At 31.3% G+C, this 21,810-nt stretch overlaps 1 protein-coding gene across 2 annotated transcripts in view; it reads left to right on the top strand.

Annotated features, from left to right (window-relative positions):
* The window catches only part of LOC106076214 (armadillo repeat-containing protein 3-like), a 37,990-nt gene that overhangs the window by 6,314 nt on the left and 9,866 nt on the right, over positions 1 to 21,810 (top strand). Inside the window, exons 3-19 of one of the 2 annotated variants that reach the window (XM_013237074.2) lie at positions 549 to 666; positions 1,742 to 1,867; positions 2,528 to 2,599; positions 4,112 to 4,287; positions 5,217 to 5,343; positions 6,171 to 6,310; positions 6,774 to 6,906; positions 7,625 to 7,747; positions 9,048 to 9,200; positions 9,368 to 9,476; positions 12,517 to 12,693; positions 14,919 to 14,991; positions 15,377 to 15,513; positions 15,769 to 15,893; positions 18,637 to 18,787; positions 19,257 to 19,355; positions 19,685 to 19,741. In XM_013237074.2, coding sequence (XP_013092528.2) covers positions 549 to 666; positions 1,742 to 1,867; positions 2,528 to 2,599; positions 4,112 to 4,287; positions 5,217 to 5,343; positions 6,171 to 6,310; positions 6,774 to 6,906; positions 7,625 to 7,747; positions 9,048 to 9,200; positions 9,368 to 9,476; positions 12,517 to 12,693; positions 14,919 to 14,991; positions 15,377 to 15,513; positions 15,769 to 15,893; positions 18,637 to 18,787; positions 19,257 to 19,355; positions 19,685 to 19,741 — 2,096 coding nt within the window. The remainder of the gene's footprint in view (positions 1 to 548; positions 667 to 1,741; positions 1,868 to 2,527; positions 2,600 to 4,111; positions 4,288 to 5,216; positions 5,344 to 6,170; positions 6,311 to 6,773; positions 6,907 to 7,624; positions 7,748 to 9,047; positions 9,201 to 9,367; positions 9,477 to 12,516; positions 12,694 to 14,918; positions 14,992 to 15,376; positions 15,514 to 15,768; positions 15,894 to 18,636; positions 18,788 to 19,256; positions 19,356 to 19,684; positions 19,742 to 21,810) is intronic. The other variant, XM_056037423.1, reaches the window with a different exon arrangement.

Below are 21,810 nucleotides of genomic sequence, written 5' to 3'. Positions count from 1 at the left end.
TTTTTACATCATGGCTGTACTATTTTAAATAATTTGTATTAATGTGCCTTTTTCTTTTCATAGCATGGACCTTTAGTAAGTATATAATAAATTTGCGATGGATTTGCTATCTTAAGTTTTATTTTTTTTTATATTGACTTATGTTCATGGACTTTGTATTAATTTAAAAAAAAATAATTGTTGCACAGAAAAAAAATTACCTTCAAAAACATATTTTGTCCATCGAAATTGAATAATGTTACGAAAATAACTGTTAGCAAATGGAAAAACATGATGTATGATGTGTATTTGTTTTAATTTTGCTTTTGCATCTTTTGTTTATGTTTTTTTTAACAAATTTTGTTTATTACTGTACATATAAAATTATATTAAGATTCATTATGCTTTAACTTTTTTTTTTCATGTCTTTGAATGTTTATCATAATGGGTGTGATATTTTTGTTGATGTTTTTCAGGCTTCATATTCAGACTTTATAACATTTAGTTGTAAACTTAAATGCTCAATTAATATTTCTTTGGTTAATTTATTGTTGATTTTACCTTTTCAGTTTGAAACACTCCTTGTTGAAAGTCGCCAGGCTGCGACTGTGGTTCTAATGCTGAACAGCCCAGAGGAGGATGTGCAGTCAAAAGCTTGTGAAGCCATCTACAAGTTTGTTGACAAATGTGAGCAACAGTTCAATAACCACACATTTTTGGGGAATTTTCTTTTTTTTTTTTAGAAAGTCTTTTGTCTCAAAAGCTAAGTAGATTAGCTGAATATATTACTCACATTTTTATTACAACAAATCCATTTCTAATGTCTAAGAAATGTATCACCTTTGAAAAAAGCATGAAGTAAAACTAGCTTTATGAAAGGCTAAGATTGGATCAATTATATCCATCCCAGTGGCACCACAGCCCATAGAGGGCCCTGGCCTGCTCTAGCACATCTTTCCATTCTCTGATCTATTCTGCGCTTTAAGTCTCCATGACCCGGCTCTTAGCTGTTGTAGATCCGCCTCTACATCATCAAGCCACCGTACTTGTTGTCTGGCTGCTTTTAGGCATACCTTTTGATTTTTACTTGTGAACAATCTTTGTTCCTCTGTTCTCTGACATTTTTCAAGTTGACCTGCCCAACATAATCTTTTCCTTTTTATGCTCATCACTATAGAAGGGTCTTCATATAGCTGTTATATTTCTTGGTTGGTGCAAGTCCTCAATCCGGTTTCCTAATGTATGGGACCATACATTTTTCTGAGGATTGTCCTTTAGCAGATTTTCTGTTGTTTTTCTCAACATCTAGGTTTCACTTGCATATATAACTACTGGTCTTACGATTGTTTTGTAGGTAGTTCTCTTTGTTTTCCTAGAAATAAATTTGCATTTAAGTATGTGTTGTGTGTTATAGAAAGCTCTGTTGCCTGGTCGTTCATTAACTTGTCAATGAATCAGTTATGGTTTTTCTACATTTCACTATTAATGCATTAAAAAGCATATAGCATTACATAAATCCCATTAGATCGACAATATTTTATCACCTTCACCTACAACTGAATACTTTTTTTAAAATCACAAATAACATTTTTTACTGACCCAAAATATCGCTAGTTTTTATATTTCAAAAGTTTAATTTTAGGAAAATATATTTTATTTGGTAATGAGGAGGAGAGGCAGGAAAATTGTGTTTTTTTTTTTTAAATTATTTCAAATTGTAACAAATAATATGACTTCAGGTTTATTTTCATGACTATTTCAGGTGATGAAAACAAAAAGGTATTACTCGATCTGGAAGTCCTTGACCCTTTGCTGAGTTTAATTCAAGGTCCAGATCGAACAGTTCGTCGACACGCTATTATGGCTCTTGGTGTTATGTGTGCTCACAGTCAGTTGAAATTCTCTTTTTGTCTCTAACTATTTTATTTAATTAGAACTAAGCAGAGATTTGTGTTATTTATTTATTATAACTTTTTACACCTCTATTCAACTTATACATCCAGAACCTGGGTGGGTGGTAAAAATCTGGACACCCATCCCAAAAACTATTTTTCTAGAAATTTGACATTTTCTATATATCATTGAGAAAAGAATTACTAGCTGGTTGACCACACGGGGAAAAACTTTAGTTTGACTTATAATTTCTCAAATAATAAAAAAAAAATTTTTAATTTTGACTAGAGAACTAAAAAATATGTATCTTGAACAGACTATACATCTTCAGGTATTTCAGAATGTGTTTTGTATTATTCAAGAGTTGAAAAAAAAAATCATTCAGGAAAATTGTGCTCATCTTCTTCTATTTCTTGATCTCAAGGCCTATCATTAGAATATTATAAAGTTTTGTAGATTTCTACATTCGCTTAACCTGGATGTTTTTTAGAGGTGGGGGGTTGTTAATGGGATGGGTAAAAAAAATTTCCCTTTTTTAAACAAATCTAAAATTCATTAGTTATTAAGAGCAAATAATCTCTCTATAAGTTGTATACAAGAGGTATTTTCTTTTTTTTTTTTTTTGTTTAAAAAGTATTTTTTTAATGTTTTTTAGCTGAAGTTCGTAAAGCACTAAGGAAAAGATCAGGTGCTATACCTGCTATAATTTCTTTATTGAATTCAGATGGTAAGGATAACAAGTTTGAGAAGTATTTGCAATCTATGTATTTTTTTTTGTCAACATTAACATTTAGAGTCTGAAAATGTTTTTATTATTATTAAATAATAACAAAGTCTCTGAAGATTACGGATGAGTGCACAAACCCAGTTGTGACCTGCAAATGATTCTTCATCTAGTGCAGACAAAGTCATTGTCCACCTGGGGTCTATTAATTATATTGTTACTTAAGGCCTTAATTGACCTTAATGCACTTTAGCCTTAAGGATAAGAAGTTATCTTTGTAAAAAAAATTTTCTCCCTTTTGCTTTGACTTTGTAGATAATACTGAAATAATGTAAAAGTATATATTTAGTTTCCATTTAACACTTATGATGCTGTTAAATGGTTGAACAATGTAGGACTTTGTTAAAATATTCGGTATAATTTAAGTGGGTTAGAAGCAAACTGATAAAATAATAGTTTAAGTGGGTTAGAAGCAAGCTAATAAAATATTCTGTATAATTTAAGTGGGTTAGAAGCAAGCTAATAAAATATTCTGAATAGTCTAATTATGTGGGTTTTAAACAAGCCCAGGTTATTGTTTTGAAGTATGGTGCTTAATGATGTTTGTATTATAAAGTATTTGAATATAAGAAATTTTAATTTCTGCTTAATACATAATATAAAAGCTAGATATTATTAGGGTAAGGGTTACTTAAATTTCAAGCAAAATCAGTTTTTATATAAATATATAGCTAGAAGTACACACCAGCTATACCCGTTGATTTGTTCCTAGGCTTTATATTGTTTACTATGGTTGAAACATTCCTTCCTATTCTTTTTTACTGAAATTTAAAAAAATGGACCACATTTTAATGATCTCCATAACTTACTTTTTAAAAATATGGAATTACTGTGCTATTTCTTTTTCACTTTGTTTATACACTGCAGACTATTGGAGAAATACTGAAAATAAAATACATATGTTTTTAGAGCTTTGGCTTTTTGCGAATATCGGTTGTCAGGTTAAAAATCTGTCAAAACCAGTTCTTATTGAGTACCTAAAAGGTAAAAGGAACCTGAGTACAAAATTTGTTGCAAATCTGTTTGAGAATTGAAGAGATCTCTTTGCCATCGCCATATGAAAACTACATCCCCCCCCCCCCCCCCAACTGGTTTACAAATGAGATTAAACTATAGCGCTCTGAGCATGCTAAAAGCATGAAATTAGCGCTATATAAAAGCTACCTTCTACCTTCTCCCAATCACTGGTATTTTGCATATATATATATATATATCGTCCCATGAAAAGTCGACCAACAATGTCCTATATGAAAGAACTTGAAAGGTTAAAGCATTTAAGTTCTGGGTACAACAAATTTTGTATTGAAATTTGGCTTTTAAAAGAAGTCTGTTTCACTTACAAATGAAAGATAATCTCAGATTTAAACATCTTCTTATGAAATATTGACTAATTGAAACATTACTAAGCTCTTTATGTTATATATTTATATATACTCCCAATATTACTAATTTCAGAGGATTCTGTAATACATGAATTTGCTGCTCTTGCTTTGTCATTCATGGCCAATGAATTTGCTAGTAAAGTTGCTATTCAGGCAGCCAATGGTGTTGAGCAATTAGTCCACCTTTTATCATCACATGACCCAGACGTGCAGAAGAACTCTGTAGAAGCCATTGCTCAGTTAGTTATGGTAAGCTGACAAATTATGCTGAACAGACAAACATAATATGTATGATGGCTCAGGGGAAAGTTAGAATCTAGTTTTAGTGCTTTTCTGGGAAGATTTGAGTAGAAAATACAAATAAAACACTGTTAGGTGAAAAATTATGCAAACCTCAATTAGTTGAGATGAAAAAAAAACAAACAATTCTTTGATTTATTTGTAGAAGATGTATGTTAAAATATTTTTTAAACATACATTGTATTCTTTATAGATTAATTATTTTTCCATTTTGTATTTATACAGGAAAAATAAATTGATTGATTGAATTAGAAAAAACAACTAAAAACTTTATCACTTTTTGCTAGAAATCATTCAAGTTGCTTTTCATACCAATCTTACCATCATGTCACATTATCAACTTAGAAAAAACATTGAAGATAAAATATTATATCATGATTGTCTAGCTAGGTGCTTTATGCCACTGGCCACTACACTCTAATGTAAAGTGGTGCCAGTGGACCTCTTAACTCTTTCACTCCTATCTGATGATACCAACGTTAATTTTTGACCCCATTAAATTAAATTAATTTTTGGTTTTATAAACTTTAATTTGTGTTATATAAAAAGAGCATGCATTTTTCGTGAATTTTTACACCGATATAACATTTCTTGATTTCATACACAAATGGTATGAAATTTAGTCATCATAACAGGGTAGTGAAACACAAATGAACTAAATGAATAATTCCATCAAACATGGAAAATAATTGCGCATAGAAAGAGTTAAATATGTGCATTTACAATTTATGATGGCAATAAATTAAACTAGATATGATGAAAATAAAGTTGATAAAAAATTATTTCACATTTACTTAGCATAACTAAAAAAACTGATTTCACTAGTTGCTTTTTAAAATTGATATTGTTAGAAAATAGTTTACCCTTTTTGTTTTTAGGATTACAAAGCCAGATCCAGTGTTAGAGAATACAATGGTCTTCAGCCAGTTTTGGATCTGGTGAAATCAGAATATGCAATTATTCAACGTTTAGCTCTTCTGGCTCTTGATAGACTTTCTCAAGACAGTAAGTTAATAAATATGCTCAAGTAATAAACATAATAGGTAATATTTTTCTTGTATATGTCTAAACAAGCTGATTCTTGAGTGGCAAAGTTTGCCACAGTTTGTGCATATGAATGATTTAGGGCTGTTTGATAGGGCAGCTTTCTTTCTCATTCTGTTGTCTAAATCTGCTTCATTCCTTTTGTTTCATGCAGATTTGTAGCAGCATGCACACAGTCTACCTCCAGTGTGTCCAATCCTTGATTTCCTCCCGCATACTTTCACTGATACCTTAGTCATCAGATCTCACCTTGCAAACATACTGTAGGTCAGTCTTAGGAGCTCCTTTGAGTCTGACTCCCTCCACAAGCTCGGCATAGAGGATGTCTGTAGGAATTATTACATCTGCCATGGGGATGATATCTCCAATCTAATATAGTCTTCTCTTTGTCAAAAGAATATAGATACTATAGCTATTGACCAATTTCAAAACTTCCTGATTGAAGATATGGTCCCTCCTGGTGATGCACATTATGTAGTGGAGGCAGTGCGAGTGAACATTTTTTAATGCATGCTCTTGATTTCTTAATTACTTTGTTATTTACAAAACAGGTTGTAGAAAAAATTAATTCACTCACAAAATTATACAGTAATAAGCTCAATATGTTAAAACAATATGAAAGTAGTATTAATCTTAATGTTGTTCTCAAAGGATAAGAAACAGCAAATTTTTGTGCATGTGATATAATTTAAAAATGAGAAACATTGTGTTTACTGTATATATTTATTTATTTATTATTTTGATGGGTAACTAAAACAAAATATAATTTTAGAGCACATTTTTCATAGGTGAAAACAGACGTGTGCTCAGAGAGATTGATGCCATTGGAAGACTTCTGGACATACTGGCTCAGCCAACTCTCAATGACCTTCATGTTATGGCGGTGATGGTCCTGTCCAATCTTCTTGAAGACCCAGAGAGCTTAGTGGTAACAAATATCTATCAATAAGTACTAAACTAAGTAGAAATAAAGGCAAGTTAATTAATCATTGTGTCTAGAAGAGGCTTAGAATTAACAAGTATTATTATTCATTGTGAATCATTGTGTCCAGAGCAAGCTGGCCAATTAGATGAATTTAAAATTTTAACAGGAAAAAATATTAAAACATTGCTGATTGGTTATGGAAAGACTAATTATCTTTTCTTTTTCAAGTTAATGAATAGTAAAGGGATAAGACGTCAGTTTTTTTTTAGTTTTTTTTTTAGAGTTTTTAATACTTTATTGAGTTTTCAGCTTTTAGATCATTTTTCTAAATTGCCACAAAATTTGTTTGAAAATATTTTTATCTTTAAAAAAAAGTAATGCAGAAATAGTATTGAATAGTTTTCACTTTGCTAGTAATATTATTGGTAATATGTGAATAATGTGATGATTGCAATCTGTGAGCCAGCTGGTCAGAGACAATGGAGCATTGAAACGCTTTGTTGCACTAATTACTGATGCTGCTCCACCAGAAGATGACAAAAAAGAAGGTGGGAAAAAGTCTTCATCAAGAACAGGAAACAAAAAAAGTGCTAAAGAAAGTAGGTGAATGAAAACTTACTGTCTAGCGTCATAGTAGCTACTTAATACACAGTTAATACATCATTTCTAGCTGTATAGGCCTATATGTGTGATCATTGCTCAGAAAACAAAGATGACAATAAAAGTAATTTCTAGTTAAAGTAAAATAGTGTAAAAATGGAGAGAATAGTGATTATTTTTTTTTATTAAGGTATAATGTAGAAATGTAGAATAAATATCTAAACTTATAGAAATTTTGTGAAAATTGTGTAAATAAATTTTTGTAAAAAACAAAATTTAAATGGAGCTATTTTAATAGGAATCTGGATTTTTTTTTTTTAAATTTTATTTAAACAACTACCTTAACTTTATTTCATTTTAAATTACGGCTTACATGCTGAACTGCAGATATGCTTTCAGCATTACTATTATAAGATCAAAAATTCACATCCTTTTTTCTTAGCACATGTTGTGGTCCATGACAGACATAAGAAATAAGTCTAACAATGGGTACATGAGCTTTTTTTTTTTAATTAAAAACTGAAAACTGTTGGGGGTTGTGGTGTACAATTGATTGTGTAGTAAGATATAACTTATATAAATATTTATCTTAAGCTCAGATCTATCTTTGCTAAATTTCATATAAATAACCACATACTTTTATGCCTTATTGATATAGTTTTATAAAAAAAAAACATTGAAACAAACAATAACTTATTAGTTCATATTCATTTTTAGCGAAGGGTAAGAAGGAGGATGATGCAAAAGAAGATGCCCCCTTTGGAGGCGATTGCATTATTCCCACTTTACCTGATGTAAAAGTTTGTGCTGCGAAGGCCATAGCCAGATCTGCGAGGAGTGGTAGGTGTAGATAATTTATTCTTGTAGTGATACTTCTATTGATACTTATCTTCAAAATTTTCTGAATAATTCTGTTGCTGCTACTAATGATTCTTTTACACCTTTATATACTAATTATACTCCTGTGTATACTTATTTTATTCTTTTGCAGATTTTTAAAAAAATGTTGTTTTTTTTCATACTCATTATGATACTTTGATGAATTCCCCTTTTGATGCACATTTTGTTCATATTTATAAGTTTAAATGTTGAAATTTAAACTCCAATAGAAAACTCAAAAAATATTGTATTGGGACTAAAACATACAACATTTGATTTTTCAAACAGTAGGCTTTACAGAATATTGTTTTAATTGTAATTAATTATTTTTTGTTTTAAGTTTTATCACATCAATAGCAACACTAAAAATAAAATAAAAATATTTTTGATTATTAGATATAATTCAACATTTTTTTGATTATTTAAAAAAAAAAGAATAAATTAACTCCCATTTCACAACCTTTGCACATTTACGGTATCATTTTAATGCACATATGTCTACTCACAGTTTTCAGTGATACCATCTACTTTTGCTGCTTATTGGGTCAATCCAAACTATGTAATAATGCACTTGTTTGTTTTTATTTTCAGTCACATAAGGCATGTCATATAGACTCATTGATTTTGTACTTAAAGATAAATAATGTTTAAAAATAATTGTTCTACTTGAACCCTTTAGCTCCTATCACATTACAGAAAGTTTTTTTTACAGTCTAGTCCTAACATGGGCTGGAAAGTTGGGATGCTATTATTACTTTTTTAAACTTTCCTATAAGAAGAGCTCATCATGTCTTGTTTAGAGCAAGACTTTTTTTTTTTTTAGTAAAAACCAGATGTGTATCCCATCTTCATTATTTTATAAAGAATTTTATGAACAGGCCCATACCTCCCTCCCAGGAAAATTAGTATTTTTTAAGCTTTTTTATATTCCAAAGGTATTAAAAGTATATATTTTTAAAATTAGACATAACTATCTATTTTTTAAAGTTGAGTTTTTATTTACTAGCATATGTTCTTAAATCTCAATATTTTTTTTTGATATGCTTTATTAAAGATTTTTTTTGTTCAGAGTATTCCCTCTTTGCATAGGGTTTGGGTGAGGATTTTTTAAACTGGAAATTGGAGCTATTGGTTTAAGTTAGGATACATAGGATAACCTTTAAGTAAATGTATTTTTAAGGCTTAGAAAGATTTTAACCATTGAGTTGATGAATATTATAATGAACTATTTTTTAAATTATTCTTTCCATTTTTTTTAAAGCTGAAAATCGTAAACTTCTTCACGAACAGGAAGCAGAAAAAATGCTTACGACATTACTTTCCCATGATTCACCAGAAGTGCAGGCTGCTGCTGCATTAGCTATTGGTGTGATTTGTGAAAATGTTAGCTCCAGAGATTGCATTAAAGAAATGGGTAATTAACTAATTTATTTAGAACCTGATAGAAAGATATAAGCATTATTTAAGTATATCATTTATTTAACATTAAAATTATTTAAGCACAATAGCAAGAATTTATAAAATAAACGCTGAAACAAAATTTTTCAACTTCATTAAAGACCATTTTTGTTTGTTTCTAAGGTGGTTTGGCTCCTTTAGTTAAGCTGCTCAACTCTGAGTATGGTGAAGTCAAAGAAGCAGCGTCATTGGCCATAGCAAACTTGACAACAGCTAATAATAAAAATTGTCTGTAAGTTTGGATATACATTGAAATACAGAAAAATCTGCCACTTTAGCAATCAAAGAACTTAAGAAACTTAATTATAATGATAATACTTAGTATGTATTAATTCTGTGATGGTTAAAAAGAATATCTTATCTTATCTTATATAATACAGACGTTACTTCAAAAAAGAAGATGATTACGTCCTACGCGTCATGCATTTAGTCATGCATATTAACCAATGACTTAAATTCTGCCAAGTCACTGGTTTTCCTGGCTAGCTCAGGCAACCCATTCCATGCTCTAATAGCACTAGGGAAGAAGGAGTATTTGTACAAATTTGTCCTAGCATATGGGACGAGGAATGTGCCTTTATCTTTGTGTCTTTCAGAGTATTTTATTAAATTTTGTTTTTGTATTTGAAGATTATGATTCAGTGTTTTATGTATGATTGCTACTTTACTTTTGAGCCTTCTGTCCTGAAGGCTTTCTAAATTTAGTGATTTTACTAAAGGTGTTACTCTAGTCAAATGTGAATATTCGTTTGTTATGAATCGCACTGCTCTATTTTGTGTCTGTTCTAGTTTCTTAATGTTTTCTTGAGTTGAGGGGTCCCAAACAGAGGATGCATATTCTATTATTGGCCTAACCAAGGTTAAATAACATTTTAGTTTTATGTTCTTATTTGATTTATAGAAATTTCTTTTAATAAATCCTAATGCTTTGTTTGATTTTTTTGTAGTTTCATCAATATGTGGATTCCATGACAGTTTTTCATTTATTATAACACCTAGGTATTTTGCGTTTTTAGTCTGTGTTACTGGTTTGCCATGAATAAGATAAGTGGAATTAATTTGTTTTAGTTTTTTTGTTACTCTTAACAACTGACATTTTTCTGGGTGGAAAGACATGCTCCAATTTGATTCCCATTTCTGTAATTCATCTAATTCTCTTTGTAAAATATCTGTGTCTTGTGTTGTTTTTATTGTTCTATATATTATGCAATCATCTGCAAATAATCTGACTTTTGTTCCTGAAGTAATGCAATTTGGTAAATCATTTATGTAAATTAAAAATAGTAGTGGACCCAAGACTGTTCCTTGAGGTACACCTGAGTTTACTGTTATCGGTGTTGATTTAGAGCCATTTATTATTACAGTTTGTTCTCTCCCTATCAGAAAGTCTTTAATCCACTGATGCAGTGGACCATTAATGCCGAAATATTTTAATTTTTTAAGCAAACTATGGTGGTGAACTTTGTCAAAAGCCTTAGAAAAATCTAGTAAGATAGCATCTATTTGTTCACTATTATCTAAACCTTTTGAGAAATCATCAATTAGTCCTATTAGTTGTGTTTCACATGATCTATATTTCCTAAAGCCATGTTGGTATGGTGTGAGGACATTATGTTTGTCTAAGTGGTTTATGATGTTGCTACATATTATGTGTTCTAGGATTTTACATGTGATGCTGGTAAGTGATACTGGTCTGTAGTTTCCTGGGTCAGATTTTTCTCCTTTTTTAAATAGGGGGGTGACATTAGCTTCTTTCCAGTCCTTTGGTACTCTGCCCTGGTTAAGTGAAGCCTGAAAGAGTATTTTGAACACTGGGGCTAGCTCATTACTTAGTTCTTTGAGTAATCTAGCTGGAATACCATCAGGTCCAGAAGCTTTATTTGGTTTGGTGTTGGCTAATAGTTTTTGAATTCCATTTTCTTGTACTACTATATCTTCTATGTTGTCTACTTGGTTCAAATTCAGTAATATGTCTTTGTCTCCTGGGGCTGAGAATGCTGATGCAAAGTATTTGTTTAGGATGTTTGCTTTAGTTTCATTATCATTATGTATTATGTTATGTTCATCTTTTAATGGCGCTACGCCTGTTGTTTCCATTTTCTTAGACTTAATGTATGACCCATAGGTTTTTGTTGTTATCTTTAGATATTACATTGTTTATATATTCACTCTGCAGCTGTCTGCTTACTTTTTGGGTTAAGTGTTTAATTTTTATATACTTTTTGTAAACTCTTTCTGCATTAGTTTCTTTAAATTTTCTATATAGGTTTTCCTTCTGTTTACAAAGCTTCTTTAGTCTATTATTAAACCAGCATTTATTTATTTTGTTTGAAGTGTATTTAGTTGGTATATGATTTTCTATAATGCTTTTAAGATGGTTTTTAATGAAATTCCAGAGGTCATCGACTGGTTGGTTAATGTCTTATTCTAATAAGAATGTTTGTTGAAAGTTTAATGCAGCTTGGTATAGTTGTGTTAGGTTACATTTATTCCAGAGTAATATTTTTCTTTTGGGTTTTGTATTGGCTACTGCTTTTATCTGACTGTGTATTTTTATGATCTCATGGTCTGATAGACCAGGGATAATATCATAATCAACTACTAATCCAGGTCTGTTGGTTAAGAAGAGATCTAATGTGTTGTTTAATCTAGTTGGCTTTTTAATGATTTGATCTAAACTTAGGTTGTGTAAAGTTTCTATGAAAAGCTCATTTATGTCCTTAAGGTTTTGGTGTTTATCTATGGTTAGTGTTTTCCAATTTATATCAGGTAGGTTGAAATCACCCATAATCCAAAAAACTGCATTTTTATTTGTCTCTTTAAGTGTAGTAATCTGATTACATAGTTCCTGCATGTATTCTAAACTAGAATTTGGTGGTCTGTAAATGCTGCCTATTATTAGGGATGTTGAGGTGGTATTAATTTTACAAAATGTTGATTCTATATTTTTTGGGTTAGGTAAGGTAATTTCTTCTGCTATAAGAGTGTTTTTTATTGCTAAAAGAACTCCTCCATGATTATCAGCCCTATCTTTTCTAAAAATTTCATAATTACTATTGAAAATTTCTGCATTATAAATTTCAGGATGTAGCCAAGTTTCTGTGCCTGCAATTATGTCTGGTTTCTCACATTCTAATAAAACATTTGTTGTATGTCCTTTTTACCAAATTTAGATTACGAAGTGTTTTCATTTTTAAATGATGAAAACTAATGAAGTTGTTATTAATAAATATCTCATCAAGGCAATGAAATTGTATTACTTTCTTCTACAGTGAGATAAGTCGCCTTGGAGGCATTGATGCTCTGTTAATGTGTCTAGGGGAGGTCAGGGAGGAAGTAATAGCCAACGCTGCTTGTGCTCTAACTAATATGGCTCAGGATGAAAAGCTGAGAACAGAGGCCCATGCCAAAGGAGTTGTAACAGCACTCATTTACCCTTTGTCATCTTAGTAAGTTCTATTTAAAAACAATTAGCTTGGCATTTTGAATCAGATGAAATTTTTGTTCCCTTTTTTCAGTTATATAAATTTATGAAGTTCTCTATGATCTCAAAGGTATGGAAAGGAAAACCAGTAGGAGGCGTGAAATTTTGCATCTAGTACACCAAGGGCTTTCCATTGTGTCAAGTGCCCTAGATTGTTAGACTAAGAAAGTTATGTAAATTCTGGCTTAAGTCTATTTCTTCATGTTAAAGTAAAGAAAAGAAGGAAAGTACCCCCTTTTAAACCTTGGGATCTATGGTGCAGATGTTGTAAAGGTCATCTGTCTCCGTGTTCCACTGTTAACCAGCAAAGGTGTCAAATTGCCAGCACAATACCTTTACTTTCTCCAACTTATGTCAGGTACCTATTAACTCTTTGGCTCCGCACCAACGCACAGGGCGTTGATTTTAAAAAAGGGGTAAAAAGTCGGACCAACGCTGGGGGCATCGGCTATTTCAAATTTATTTTTTTCGTTTCCATTTCTCCAATTCTTATTTTTTATTGATTAATTGTTTATCTAAAATAGTTTCACTTTGTTAAACATCTGGAATTTCCTTCATTTAACGTGTTTTTATTTTTTACGAATTTTGTAAAGAGATGACATTTATTTTTTCTGTGTGCGTGTTTTTTTAACATGGAGCTTCAACCAAGGCCATATAAACTTTGTAGATCTAAATATTTCTTTGATAAAGAAGTATAAGAATTCAGATGACAGTGGTTTTGTTTCATCTGATGGTGATATTGATAAATCTAATTATATAGATCTAGATCTAGTAAATTAATTTATAGGTCTAGATCTAGGTCTAGTAATGATGAAGTTTATCAGCTGATGAAGCAGCTCCACCCCCAGCTAATGTTCAATGTAGATCTAGAACTAGTTTAGCTGTCTCTACATTATCTAGATCTAAATCTAATCAGATAGATGTAGATCTCTAGATCTATCATTTAGGCACTGAAACAGAACAATTTCAGATTTATTCCACCAAGAAATTGGGTTGTCAACCTAGACTAGACTTAGCACTGCATCTATTGAGATGGAATGTTTTTTTCATTGACAATCACATTGTTGATAGTCTTGTTAGCAAAATAAATAGCTATGCTGACCATAGGATTAAATGGAACACCCCTGCTAGAATAAGATCCATTTTCAGAGAATGGATCTTTATAACTATAAAGAAAGACAGAGTATGTAAACACTTTGGGTCAGGGAGAACGGTTTATGTTTGCGCTGGATGGGAGTCGAACCCACACATTCATATTGACTGCTTCCATGAATATCACAACTAGAAGGAATATTTATATACTAAGTACATGAAGAACTTTAGAAGAAGATACTATAAATATATATATGCTGTACAGTTGGACTAGTTTTAGGGTAAAAGTGTTTTGTTCCAAGAGTGTTGCTTTTTTTATGGGCTTTTTCGTTAAAGTAGTGACATTGGATTATTAGTTCCAGTTTATTATTTTTTGCATCTATTGCTGTTTCTTCTGTGGTGTTCTGTAAACAAATGGATAAAAATGAGAAAAAAAGCTATTTCAATTCAATTTGAACAATAAATTTCTTTAAACATGCACTTGGATGGATATTTTCAATGTCAGTTGGTGAGTTTTTCATTTTTAATTTTTATATTCAAAACCCAAAATTACAAAAACAACATAATTTGCAAACTAGAAAACATAAGAAATGGAAAGAGCATCCATTTTTCTTTAATTCTATATCAAGTTTATTATTTTCCAATAATAAATAAAAAAGTTATACAAGTTATATCGAAGCAAAGTAGCGCACTCTGAAATGGCGGAAAAATTAATTCCGTCCAAAAGTGGCAAATAATTCCGAATTAATTCCGGAGCCAAAGAGTTAAAGTTGGGTTGACTCAGGGGCTTCCTGAATATGCCAAAATTTAAAATCTCAGCCTTCATTGAGATATGAACCTTAGGCCTCTTCAGTTTAGAAGCCAAGCACTCAACCACCACACCCCCTTCATTATGTTATTGACACCTGAGAAATTTTTTTTTTTAAATGCTTTTTTCATCCATGCCTCAGTCAGTAAAAATGACCATATATAGGTGTAGACTTTTATAAACTTTTTGGTTTGCATAAGTAATTATCTAACTAAAAAGGCACATAAACAATTACAACTAAATTACAATATATAGAACTATAGTTGTTCTTTTTGTCTCACTTTGCATAGCAATACTAATGTACAAAGTAAGGTGGCTCTGGCAGTGTCAGCATTTGCTTGTGATGCAGAGTCAAGGCGTGAGGTATGATTACAACAGTTTTAGCACATCTCTCTAGCTTTTTTTTTTTAAATAATGGACTAGATGTAATTAGTTAATTTTATACCTTAATTTTTAAAACAAATAATATTAAAAGGTAAGAGATAATGATATTGGTGTGAATAATTGACATTTAAAAAATTATTGTAAACCTGCCAAAAATAATTCCCTTACATCTAGAGTAAGGATTGTATATTGAGTAATGAAACATCTAAAGTGATTGTTGTATAATAAGAGAAAGTAGTTGACTTACCATTGATTGTTTTTAACAAAATTAGCTCATTAGAGTTAAATTAGACAATAACACTTTAAATATTCCAGACCATGTTTTCCTTTTTGATTAAAATTATTTTTTAAAATCTTTTTCAAGTTTAAAGAAAATGGTGGCTTGCAGCCTCTTGTGCAGCTGTTGAACTCTGGGAATGATGAAGTGAGAAGGAACACTGCATGGGCTATAACTGTGTGTGGTGTAGATGAGCCCACAGCATCAGAAATATGCAGGCTTGGGTAAATAAGAAATACAAATAGACAAAAACTGAACATTCTAGTGCAAAAAGAAAGAAGAATATTAATGTAGAGTAAATATGAATGAGTTAAACTGTGCATTCACCAATGTATCCTTAATGGCCAATAGCTTACTTTCAATCTGTGTACAGGTGGGAGGCATGCTCTCTATTACCTACAACCTCCTGCAAAAGTTGAATTCTTTTTCTATTGTTTTTCTACTTTTCAATGTTAGTATTTTGTTTCTAATAACTTTAGAGGTCTGCAGATCCTTCAAGAAATTCAAACCTCTGCATCAAGACATAACACTTTTATAGAGGCAGCACTGCAGAGATTGCTGGATAGCAACCTTTCTGCAAAGTTCTCATTGTACAACCATTTAGGCAAGTTGAAAGTCAATTTGTCTTGCTTTAATTGAATAGAATATTTTTTCTGAAGAAAATTATTTTTAAGAACTGATTTTTTTTTCTTATCACTTAAATAAGCTGTTAAGATTTCTGTATTGTTTGTCAGCCTGTACAGGCCAGTTGTTCTTACACATTATGTTACACACAAGCTGGCACCAATATGGTAGAAACTGTTACATATTAACATGAATTGTTAAATTTTTTTTTTATAAAATTGTTTATGCAATGAGATTTGCATACTTTTTTTTTTTAAACAGAAGTGCATGACATAAGTCAGACCACATTTGCTCTTACACCTAAGAAAACATACTTAATAGTCTTAAAATTAAATTCTTTTGACAAATACTAAAGTATGATATATAGTTCGTCCATCGTGGTTCGATGATAAATTTTTTTTTATAAAATTGTTTATGCAATGCAAGAGGCATACTTTTTTTTTTTAAACAGGAGTGCATGACATAAGTCAGACCACATGTGCTCTTACACCTAAGAAAACATACTTAATAGTCTTAACTCTTTGGCTCCGCAACAACGCACAGGGCGTTGATTTTAAAAAAGGGGAAAAAAGTCGGACCAACGCTGGTGGCATCGGCTATTTCAAATTTATTTTTTTCGTTTCCATTTCTCCAATTCTTGTTTTTTATTGCTTAATTGTTTATCTAGAATGGTTTCCCTTTGCTAAACATCTGGAATTTCCTTCATTTAACGTGTTTTTATTTTGTACGAAGTTTGTAAAGAGATGACATTTATTTTTTCTGTGTGCGTGTTTTTTTAACATGGAGCTTCAACCAAGGCCATATAAACTTTGTAGATCTAAATATTTCTTTGATAAAGAAGTATAAGAATTCAGATGACAGTGGTTTTGTTTCATCTGATGGTGATATTGATAAATCTAATTATATATATATGCTGTACAGTTGGACTAGTTTTAGGGTAAAAGTGTTTTGTTCCAAGAGTGTTCCTTTTTTTATGGGCTTTTTCGTTAAAGTAGTGACATTGGATTATTAGTTCCAGTTTATTATTTTTTGCATCTATTGCTGTTTCTTCTGTGGTGTTCTGTAAACAAATGGATAAAAATGAGAAAAAAAGCTATTTCAATTCAATTTGAACAATAAATTTCTTTAAACATGCACTTGGATGGATATTTTTAATGTCAGTTGGTGAGTTTTTCATTTTTCATTTTTATATTCAAAACCCAAAATTACAAAAACAACATAATTTGCAAACTAGAAAACATAAGAAATGGAAAGAGCATCCATTTCTCTTTAATTCTATATCAAGTTTATTATTTTCCAATAATAAATAAAAAAGTTATACAAGTTATATCGAAGCAAAGTAGCGCACTCTGAAATGGCGGAAAAATTAATTCCGTCCAAAAGTGGCAAATAATTTCGAATTAATTCCGGAGCCAAAGAGTTAAAATTAAATTCTTTTGACAAATACTAAAGTATGATATATAGTTCGTCCATCGTGGTTCGATGATGACCACTTTGTCATCCAGGGGGCTGAGGGCTTTGCACTGGGGTTTTATGCCTCCTCATGTGGCTGGTGAGACCTATGTGAGCCCAGAATGTTCGGCCGCACACTGGGCAAGTTATTCCAGCTGGAGCTAGTGTCGTTTGCCTTGCTTTTCTTCTCTGGCGTTTTTCTTCTGCCAGCGTTGTTCTTTTTTCCTCAGCAACCTGTGCGCCAGTTTTCACAGCGCAACGCCATGATGCACTGTCATGTGCCTCTGTCTCCCAGGTGCCTGGGTCTATGCTGAACGCCTTCAGAGAAGCTTTGAGGGTGTCCCTGAAGCGTTTTCTTTGACCACCTTGCGAGCGCTTTCCTTCGCTTAGTTGGCCATACAAGAGTCGTTTAGGGATGCGGTGGTCTTCCATTCTGTAGACGTGACCTGCCTATTGCAGCTGGGACTGAATCTGGACTGTGTGGATGCTTTGCAGACACGCTCTTCGAAGGACTTCAGTATCTGGTATTTTGTCTTGCCATTTGACATATAGTATTTTTCTCAGACATGTCATGTGGAAGTGGTTCAGTTTCTTTGCATGTTTACTGTACACTGTCCATGTTTCTGAGGCATAGAGCAATGTAGGGAGGATGACGGCTCTATAGACCCCTAGCTTTGTGTTTGTGGTGATACCACGTCTGTTCCAGACATTTTTAGACAGTCTGCTACAAAGTATGATATAAAAATGTCACAAAAGACAAAACAGTTGATCATTGCCCTATTGATTACATTACAATGATTATAAAATGACTTTTAAATCAATCTTAATTTAAAAATATTCTTTAAGAACAAAAGGTTCACTTTTAGAAGGCCAAAGTAGCTGTTGCACTTTTTTTTTTTAGATTGATACAATGGTGTCATTGAATTTTCAGCAACACATTTTGATTTTCAGAAAAAATGTGCAAAACCAACTGCTGCTTCTCTTTATGGAATAACTTATAAATAATTTAAAAAAAATAAGAATCACCCTATAATTGAACATTTCTCTAATTCCCCCTGAGAAATTAGATAACACAATCAATCACTTTGCAAGTATATTTGTACCGCCTTTGTTAGATCATAACAGATAACTTAAAGTCTTTGGCACCAAGTTTAAGAAGCCAGCTTTACACAAATTTGATTATTTATACAACCAAAGAATATTTCAAACTTTTTGCTTATGTTTCAGATAAGATATGGTAACTTTTAATAAATGACAATTTAAATGTATAGGTGCTGGCAACATCATTGAAGATGGTTTCTTTGACTGTGGTCAGTTGAAGCAGGGCACATCCTTTAAAACTTTGGAGGAATACTGTGCTCAGGAGATGAATGACAAGAGACCTGTACTGCTTGTCAATGCCAAATGGGTCCCTAGTGAAGAGTAAGTACATCTGAATATTTTTTTGCATTTCATTTCAAATTACTAAAGGTACAATTCTAGTGGCAATAATTAAAGGAAGTGACAACAGCAGCCGCTTCATGGGGTCGCTTCAGATAATTTCATTAAAGTAAGATGAAAATGCAACTCTTTAAGGCTACAAGGTAAAACTACAAAGAATAGGATTAGGGTTAGAGTTAGTATTAGGGGTATAGACAAGGAAAGTGTTAAGGTTAGGTTCTGTGGTAATACCTTAATAATCATCACTAATATTTGGTTCATGTTGGAGACTTTAATTAATTTAATTTAATTATTTTAAATCTGATGCTGGTTATGTGAAAGGAAAGGATGCTTTAAGAAAATTAAAGTTTTGTTTACAAAATAGAATCAAAGTGAGAGTTGTTTGTAATAATATACTCAAGTGGTTCATTAGTTTTTTAAAATATTTTTTTTTCACAAATACTTATCTCAGGGATTACACAGCCAGCATTTCCAGCAAACTTGAAGATGATCAAAAAACTGAAAGCTCTTCAAAGGTCAAGGACACTTTGTTAAAATCCAAATCAAAGATGTAAGATATCTTGTTTATTACAAGGTGAAATAAAAGATAAAGTTTAGTTTATGTGATACTCTTACTAAACAATAGTATGAAGAATAGGATGTGTGTTGAGTGGCATAGACCACTTTGAATAAGAGCTCAACAAGATTCTTGACAAAAATGTTCCATTACGTTTCTACAAAAATATGAATGCTTTTTTTTAATTTGAGTATGTCTCACAAACTAGTACCAGTTGTTATTTTAGATATTATTAGGGGTACTTAGATTTCAAACAATATCAATTTTGATAAATAAAAAGCTTGATTCTACTGAAAAGTCAACCAATGCTGTCCTATTTACAGCAAGAATGTCAGATCTTCCAACGCTTCAAATAGAGAGTCCCCTGACAACAAGAAAGGGTAGATAATTAAAATGTGTATTTCAGCTTATGTTAGTATGCTAAGTTCATAGATGGCCTGATGCTAGTTTTGCCTTAGATCACTGTAGTACCTGTTTGTTTTTTGTTACCATAGAAAGTTATTTTATACTGTTGTTTTGTATTTAGAAAAGGAAAACCAAAAATCTAGAGGTTCTATAGAATTTTTCTTTGGTTGAGGTTAGATCCTCAATTTCTATTGCAACATATCAATTCAACTATATTTGATGTTATTATTATTATCTTTTTTTTTCAAAAGAAAGTATTTAATTAGTATCCAGGTTTAAGATAAAGTGCATTTTCACATCTTATTTATTGCTGTTTTTTTTTGGTGTAAATATTAGAATATTTAAAATATCTTCATAGGGATTTTTTAAAAGAAAAACTTTATTTTAAAACATCATATTTTTTTCATTTTTATACAAAAAAAATGTAAACTTGTTTAGAAATATTTGAATTAAAATGGTGTAGGAAGCTACAATTTCCCTATCACACAAAGCAATTATCTCATCTCTATCTAATTTAATAAGTTTTAGTTATTTGGTAGGTCAATGTGTCATAGAATAATTAAAGGTCAGTGTGTGTGTGTGTTTGTACGTTCTTGTAATTTCAATGTTTGAATATTTATTGGTTATTGGTTTTAAGGGTTAAAACAGAGTATCTTTTTTAAGTACTTCAATAATAACAAAATTGTTTCAGCAAACCAAAATGTAATCATTATTTAGCATGTACAGCAACAGAATCACTGATAAGATTTATGAATTATATATATTATATATAGGTTAATGTATGTAAATTCATCTGAATCTGTATCCAGATATTAATTAGCCACATAAAAAAAGAATATATTTCAAAATAAAGAGAATGAAAAAATGTATCGCCTATTTCCCCCCCCCCCACCCACCAAGTTACCCAAAAGCAAATTAAAGAGTGTTAATATATTATTTTGAATTTTTTCCTTTGATATTTTCATTTGCAATCACTATTTTAGTCCATTTTCGCACAATCTTATCATTTGAATGTCGTCATTGTTTCAGTTGAGAGTGGAAAAGAATCAATTCTTGTAATTTTGAAATGTTCATATTAGGCTCTATATTTTAATTGATATATATGTTTTGCTATTCACTATCAACCAGTGAAATCTAGTATTTCTTCCCCTCTAACTCACAAAATACTTTTGCAGACACTTTCTGACTTTTTTTAGGATTCTTTCATTCTATATCTGAGTTTAAAAAAAACACCTTTGTGACAAGTGATGGACTGAGACTATTCCCTTAGAGCATGTGAAAGGAATTGGGCAGTGTGTCTTAAGGTCTCCTCTTCCCAGGGAACAACCTGCCAGTTCTATTTCTATCATATCCTTATCATCTATCATGTAGTGGTTAGTATCTTGTGTCATAATTTTTATGAATCACCCAAAAGTTTGCACCTATTGGGTAATAACTGATCTAAACTAAGCTAGGAAGGCCTGTTTGAGCTGCCAACATTCATCTTTTTCATTTAGGCTCTTCATTTGCCTTCATACCTTGGCATTTTTTTTACTTTTCCCAGCTATCACAGACTAGAGTCGTCCAGTCTACATCTAGACTCCTCTGTTCTGTATCTGAAATCATCTAACAGAACAGGCCACATTAGAATGCTAGAACACATAACTCTGAGCAGTGAATTCTAGTATCACTTACCCCCCATCCCCTATAGTCTTCTCTAACTGTTTTCTCTTTTCTATATCATGATGTCAATCTAGCCCTTACAACATCTTCTCTAACTGTTTTCTCTTTTCTATATCATGATGTCAATCTAGCCCTTACAACATTCTCTTTCACAATTCAATAACTTTTTGCCACAAACACACACACATCCTTACAACTATATCACATTCTGGAAAAAAAAGAAACATTCTGTTTGATTGTATAAAGTCTCCACTATCAGAGCAATGTACCAAAGATTGTTATTTGATACTTAAAAAAAAATCATTTTATTCTATTAACATCTGTATTTTGGCATTATTAAAACATATTACGACAAATAAACTAAGAAAAGATTTATTTGTGA

This window comes from Biomphalaria glabrata, chromosome 8 (genome assembly GCF_947242115.1).
Source record: "Biomphalaria glabrata chromosome 8, xgBioGlab47.1, whole genome shotgun sequence".
Lineage (NCBI taxonomy): Eukaryota > Metazoa > Mollusca > Gastropoda > Planorbidae > Biomphalaria > Biomphalaria glabrata.
Note: the sequence above shows the minus strand (reverse complement) of the source record. Positions and strands in the feature narration are given on the sequence as shown.